Here is a 7,500-nt window from a genome sequence, read left to right as displayed (position 1 = left end):
CTCAGTCACCTGAATTCACCTGCTGCTTCTCGTTCTGTCACGTCTTCTGCTCGACACGTATCGCGCTCAATAATTCATCAAGCTTCATCGTGTCCTCGTGTCCTCGTGTTCCTGACCTCTAACAAACTTTAGATTTTCACAGACTCCAACTGATCTGGGATAATTAGAGGCCTCTGAGAGATCTCTCTTCACAGCTTTGTAGGCAGCATGAGAAATAAGAGCTTCATCTTTTTCCACAGAGGAAAAGTGGAACTTGTTTCTGAACTTGTTGAAGAAGGAATCCCGACACCGAGGATCTCAGCTACTGTGATCCAGTCCATTAACTCTCTGATGTTAGTAACAACAAACACATGACTCATCCATCTTGGAAAATAAACTCCTGTGATGTGAGCTCAAATGACAGGAGCAATCAGTGAGATGTAGAGACAGAAATGATGAAGGTATCTTACTATCTGATCATTCAGGAAACATGTTGAAGTGCTGGCTTCTCTGACAACAATGCAGCAGCCAGTATGTCCTCCTTCTAACTTTAGATTCTGCTCCTGAATGATCTGGATTTGTTTGGACCAGAGAAGGTAGGCGCTTTTAAGACACCCCCCCACACGGCCGTTTTGGACGCCCCTCTGTTTGCCAGAGATGAGAGCAGTTATCAGGTCTTTTGAAAAATGGAGAGAGGTTAGAACACAGAAAGGTTTACAGACCCATGCAGAGCTGGATAAACACTGAAGCTTCAGAGTCCACCACATGGTGACCTGTGTGAGCATGGACTCTAGAGAGGAGGGGGGGGGGGGGGGAGACAGCTCTCTCTGATGTTTAGAATTTAGACTGCAGTACCCATTTTAAACACTAGGGGTTAAACATTACAGATTCCTCTTTTTGAGTCCTTTGATTTAAGCGCCTGTGTGTAACTCTTCTTCTATCAAAACTAAAACTTCCTGTGAGCTTATTTACTTCAGTTTTTTATAAAGTCGTAACATGTTCCCCTGCGTTATCTCAAACTTACCTCACAGTTCAGTATGCAGAAAGCGTCCCCGCTAACACAAACTAACGCAGCGTGAGACGTGAACACTTTGAGAGACGGTTTCATAGTTGAGGCCCGAAAGCGTCCCCTCAAACACTAAGCCCAATGAGGAAGTGATGAGTGAGTGTCAGCTTTTTGCATCATCATCATCATCATTATTATCTTTATATTGTTGTTTCTGATGAGCCGAGCAGAACCTCACCGTGCGCCCTCTCTCACTGTGATGTGTGTGTAACAGAGTGACTGCTGGCTGAGGATGATTAATGAGACTCACCGCTCGGTGCTGAAAGTTTCTTCTGCTGTGGGAAAAAGCCTGTTCATGGTTTTATTGTCTTATTAGTGAGACATGAATACAATCTGACGTACAGACACTTTTCCCTCAGTGTTCGTCATCATTAGCAATTTCTGTCCTAAAGAGGAGATAACACACACACACACACACACACACACACACACACACAACATAATGAAGAGCTCTGCAACGACCCGACATCAGCACGATTCAGTCGTAAACACTGAAGAGTCGAAGCGTCGAAGCGTCAGCACGACTCTGAGAGAGGCGGTCAGCAGAGAGGAGCTCGTCGTCTGCAGGATGGAGAGACTCTTTCACCTCCTCAGCGCTCGAGTCAGACGAGTTTCTGAAGGAGACGCTGTGTTTGATTATCTGGATGATGATGTCACACCTCTGGACTCTGAACACATTTAGGAGGAATTACAAAATACATTTTCAGACATAAAAAATACATAAAAGATGAAAATATTCAGACCAGGATGTCAGTGTTTAATCTCTCTCTCTTTGCTTCTTATCTCTACCGTGCAGTTGATGGATTGTATATACGTCATGGCCTCTGTGGAGTGTGTGTGTGTGTGTGTGTGTGTGTGTGTGTGTGTGTGTGTGAGGACATACATTAGTTCACACAGACCCTTTTTTTAAAGTTATCTTTTGGGCCTTTATGTGTTTATTGGAGAGGACAGCTGATGAAGAGAGAGAGTGAGGGACGACATGCAGCAAAGGTCAGAGCTCGAATTCGAACCCACAGCCTCTGTGAGGAGGACCTAAGCCTCTGTACCTGGGGCATGCTACATATCTGCTAGGCTATCAGAGCTCCCCCACACTGCAGACACATTTTGGGGTCAACTCTCCCAGCTGGGTTTCAAGTCGCCCTCACAGGTTAACCTTTATATTTCAGGGGGGTCAGACGTGGTTCTGGGTTCGGGTCAAAGGTCGGGGGTAGTTTGGTGATGATGCTGGAAGTTTAGTTTTTGCTTCAGTGTCCATCACATGACATGTTTTGGTCCTTCTGCTGTCTAAACACCGAAGCTTCAGTGTCCATCACATGACATGTTTTGGTCCTTCTGCTGTCTAAACACCGAAGCTTCAGTGTCCACCACATGACATGTTTTGGTCCTTCTGCTGTCTAAACACTGAAGCTTCAGTGTCCATCACATGACATGTTTTGGTCCTTCTGCTGTCTAAACACTGAAGCTTCAGTGTCCATCACATGACATGTTTTGGTCCTTCTGCTGTCTAAACACTGAAGCTTCAGTGTCCATCACATGACATGTTTTGGTCCTTCTGCTGTCTAAACACTGAAGCTTCAGTGTCCACCACATGACATGTTTTGGTCCTTCTGCTGTCTAAACACTGAAGCTTCAGTGTCCATCACATGACATGTTTTGGTCCTTCTGCTGTCTGACAGAAAGGTCAAAGGGCACTTCTGTTGTCACTGCGTCTTGTTCCCTGAAGCCTGTGAGCTGCTGTCAATCAAACTCTGACACCACTGCTCCTTCAGCTGGCTCAGAGGGCAGAGTGTATCTTACACTATGTTCCAGCACCAGGCTCCTCCCTCTCTCTGTGTCAGTTTAATAAAATAACAAAAAATCAACAGAAATCAAACACAAAATAGCATTTGGAAGTAATAATTCTCACATTTAGAGAAGAGAGTTGTAAAGTGGTCATACTGTGTGCAAACATTTACAACCGATGGATTTGTGTTTTACATTTTTCAGCTTATTTTTCCTGAACATTTGTGCAAACCAGGAACAAGAAACATCTTTGTTGTTACGTCAGGGAATCAGAAAGTGGAACATCGAGTTCAATCAGAGAAGAGATTCAGTCAGATCGGCTTTTTCTCCACATTTTTCTCTTTCTGTGTCCGGAGATAGATTTTGCCGACTTAGCGTTCTTACTGAGGAATGCTCTTGGAATTTGTGTGTGTGTGTGTGTGTGTGTGTGTTATTGTGTGTGTGTGTGTGTGTGTCAATGTGCCAGGACAGTATCACATGCACACACACACACACACACACACACACACACACACACACACTCAGCAGGACATGGACGTTTGTGCTTGTTTTCTACTGAGAGAGAGGGCCAGAGAGAGAGAGAGAGAGAGAGAGAGAGGGAGAGAGAGAGAGAGAGAGAGAGAGAGAGAGAGAGAGAGAGGGCCAGAGAGAGGGCGAGAGAGAGAGAGAGGGCGAGAGAGAGAGAGGGCGAGAGAGAGGGCCAGAGAGAGAGAGAGGGCGAGAGAGAGGGCCAGAGAGAGAGAGAGGGCGAGAGAGAGGACCAGAGAGAGGGAGGGTGAGAGAGAGGGCCAGAGAGAGAGAGGGCCAGAGAGAGGGACAGAGAGAGAGAGGGCCAGAGAGAGGGCGAGAGAGAGAGAGAGGGCCAGAGAGAGGGCGAGAGAGAGAGAGAGAGGGTGGAAGATGAGGAGGTAGAGAGAGCATTATTAAAACTGAAAGAGAGAGATAGGGCGAGAGAGAGAGGGAGAGCATTATTAACACTGAAAGAGAGAGAGAGAGATTTTATAACATGACAGACGGATGAACTGAGAGGAAAAGAAAGAGACCAGAGGAGGGAAATGGAAATATATGAAGAGAGTGAAAACAACATCAGATTAATATTTCTCCTCATAATGTTCACGCACGACTCAAAACACTCTGACACCTGCCGTTCGGACTCCTTCATTAAACCATCTGTGGAGGTGGAGCCGTTGAGTGTGTGTGTGTGTGTGTGTGTGTGTGTGTGTGTGTGTGCGCGCGTCCTCACAGGAATGTTGATCTGATAATGGGATAAATACTGAACCCTCCTCCTCTCTGTTTTTTTTCTCTGCAGGGTCGTTGAGGCCTGAAGGCATCAAAGCGTCCGACGTTCTCCCCGTGCTGAAGGAGAAAGTCGCTTTTGTTTCAGGTGAGTCTCCATCAGGTGTCCCAGTTTACCCGCTGAACCACCAGACCGGGACAGCCAGGGAACTCTTAAGACGCATTTGAGAGTATTTATGTTTCAGTCAGCTCTCAGCGACTGAACAATCTGAGTCACCCAGTTTACGTCACAAGAAACACATCAAAAAAAAGAGCCGGTGGAGAGAGCTGAACTCAGTGAGCTCAAAGAGGGAAGACTGATCTCACACCTTCACACAAACCTCCTGATATTCTCAGTCTGAGCGTCACACAAACATCTGAATGTTTCTCTCTTCACTCAGAGTTTCTCCTCCAGCCTCCTCGTGTTTATTCTGCAGAAAGTCAGAGTGATCTGATGTGAGAACACAGCAGGATATAATCAGGAGAATTCACCTGGAGCCAGTGGGAGGGGCCAGTGGGAGGGGCCAGTGGGAGGGGGTGGTGACCTTTATTCCCTGTGATCGCTGCACGACCATAGACTGTCTGCACGCCACCTCTACCATCTCCGTGCTCTAATCAACCTGCTGCTGCATGTTTCCTGTTCTCCAGTTTGTTCTTCTCCTCTCTTTAGTTCACTTTGAGATTCTGTAATAAACTGTCCGTCATGGAAACCCTCAGGACTGCAGAAGAGATCACCTGTTTAGACCGGGACTCGCTCTCCTCCTGAGACAGGAAGCGTGCAGGAATAACCATCACATGCTCTTCACACCCTGAACATGACTGATGTGAACTTCCCCCTCTGGCAGCGTCTCGGGTCAACGTGTGCCAAAACAAGCAGAGAGAGCAGACACATGAAGTGTTTCTCTCTGCAGGCCGTCACACTCACGCTGACTGTACACAAACACATCACCTCGTCTGTTCACCTCGCTATAAGGACAGGCGGATGTAGACCAGACCGACATACTTAAAGGTCACATATCCTCCTCTTCTTCTTCAGTTTAAAGAAGTCTCAGAGCTCCTCAAAACATGTGTGTGAAGTTTCTTATCTTTGATACACCTCTTACAAGTACTCACTACTTCAGACAACCTTTCACTTTTCAACATACCAAACGGTCTGCCTGGTTTGTAGGATCCCCGGCTTTATTAACTTTAAAACGACCACAAACAGGACCAGGACCACTAGAGGTGCAGCTTAGGGGCCTATGCTACATGTACAGAGGCTGTAGTTCTCGGGGCGGACGGCCAAGGTTCAAATCCAACCTGTTTCTCCTTTTCCGCATGTTATAAAGCAACATTCAGGTGTTCTCATGATTCTAGAGAGAGAGAGAGAGAGAGAGAGGGAGAGAGAGAGAGACGGGGGGAGCGAGAGAGAGAGAGAGAGAGAGGGAGGGAGGGAGAGAGGGAGGGAGAGAGAGAGAGAGGGAGGGAGGGAGGGAGGGAGGGAGGGAGAGAGACAGAGAGAGAGAGGGAGAGGGAGGGAGGGAGGGAGGGAGAGAGAGAGAGAGAGAGAGAGGGAGGGAGAGAGAGAGAGAGAGAGAGGGAGGGAGGGAGGGAGGGAGAGAGAGAGAGAGAGCGAGACAGAGAGAGAGAGAGAGAGAGGGAGGGAGAGAGAGAGAGAGAGAGAGGGAGGGAGGGAGAGAGAGAGAGAGGGAGGGAGAGAGAGAGAGAGAGAGAGAGAGGGAGGGAGGGAGAGAGAGAGAGAGGGAGGGAGAGAGAGAGAGAGAGAGCGAGACAGAGAGAGAGAGAGACAGAGAGAGAGAGAGAGAGAGAGAGAGAGAGAGGGAGGGAGAGAGAGAGAGAGAGAGGGAGGGAGGGAGGGAGAGAGAGAGAGAGAGAGAGAGCGAGAGGGAGGGAGGGAGAGAGAGAGAGAGAGAGGGAGGGAGGGAGGGAGGGAGGGAGAGAGAGAGAGAGAGAGAGGGAGAGAGAGGGAGAGGGAGGGAGGGAGAGAGAGAGAGAGAGAGAGAGACAGAGAGAGAGAGAGAGAGAGAGAGAGAGAGAGACAGAGAGAGAGAGAGGGAGAGGGAGGGAGGGAGAGAGAGAGGGAGAGAGAGAGAGAGAGTGCCAAAAACAATCTGTCATCAAGATCTCTCCTTAGATTACAGCAGCGTACTCCCTCACATATAACACACACACACACACACACACACACACACACGTCTGAGCAGCACTTTCATAAACTGTGTGGTTTGTGTTTCTAACATTAATCTAACCAAAACATCTCGACTCACATAAATCATCACAAAGAGGCCCGGGGGGGGGGGGGGGTTGTAACCGTGACGACCGTCGGAGCGTTTCTCCCCTTCAGATGGAGAGGGGACGGCGTTATGTTTCAGATACTCAGACATAAAGCTGGGTATACACTGACCTGTTTATGTTCAGAATCTGTGTTCTGGATGAAGTGACAAAGTCTCAGAGTGTTTGATGTCGACCATCAGATCATGTTCTTGTTTTTTATTTTTATTTTTTTAAGATTTATTTTTGGACTTTTTGTGCCTTTAATTGTAGAGATAGGACAGTGGATAGAGTCAGAAGTCAGGGAGAGAGAGGAAAGGAAAAGGAAAAGGAAAGGAGCCACAGGCCGGATTCGAACCTGGGCCACCCGCTTGGAGGACTACAGCCTCCATACATGGGGCGCACGCACTAACCACTGAGCCACCAGCGCCCCCGTGTTATTGTTTTATAGGATAAAGAGAGAAACATTCAGCCTGTTCACACATGACGCTCCATGCAGAGATCAGCAGCATGAGCTCTCACACGACGTGTGTCTGCTACAGGACGTCTACATGTTTGTTCCAGCTCCGTGCTTTGTCCTGTTTGAGGAGACCTGTTTGATAGTTTGGTCGTGGATGACCACAGGCCTCCCTGTGGGGTCAAACACCTTCTCCTCTGTCTCCTCCTGTCCTGGTTCTCCTCACACCGTTGGAATATAAGTTTCAAACTTTAACATCAAGCTTTTTTTACGTGTGCATGCACAGGTGGGCGAGATAAAAGAGGAGGACCAATCCTGACGTTTCCTGCCAGGAGTAACCACGACCGAATAAAACAGGAGGACCTGAGGAGGCTGGTGACCTACCTGTCTACTGTCCCCAGGTACACACACACACACACACACACACACACACATGATCATTTCAGTAATCATGTTTACAGGGCGATGTCAGGATGAACTCTTTCATCTTTAATGAACTGTCTCTTTAAGAGACATTCTGCAGGACTAAACCATTCAGTGCATAGACTCGGAGTAAACAGACACTGAGCAGGAGGAGTGGAGGCTGAAGTGCCTGCAGAGTGTTTCAGCGCTGTCACCGCTGCAGAATCAAACGCTCCTTTCTTCTCCGTCCCAGCGGCAGACTGGGAGC

At 48.0% G+C, this 7,500-nt stretch overlaps 1 protein-coding gene across 1 annotated transcript in view; it reads left to right on the top strand.

Moving 5' to 3' along the window:
* The window catches only part of LOC132986557 (kalirin-like), a gene marked incomplete at its 3' end in the record, with an annotated part of 80,424 nt that overhangs the window by 55,862 nt on the left and 17,062 nt on the right, over positions 1–7,500 (top strand). The window contains exons 2-3 of the mRNA XM_061053005.1: positions 4,137–4,211; positions 7,117–7,231. Coding sequence (XP_060908988.1) covers positions 4,137–4,211; positions 7,117–7,231 — 190 coding nt within the window. The remainder of the gene's footprint in view (positions 1–4,136; positions 4,212–7,116; positions 7,232–7,500) is intronic.

The sequence above is a fragment of the Labrus mixtus genome, chromosome 13 (assembly GCF_963584025.1).
Source record: "Labrus mixtus chromosome 13, fLabMix1.1, whole genome shotgun sequence".
Classification (NCBI taxonomy): Eukaryota; Metazoa; Chordata; class Actinopteri; order Labriformes; family Labridae; genus Labrus; species Labrus mixtus.
This window is presented reverse-complemented; position numbering and strand designations above follow the sequence as displayed.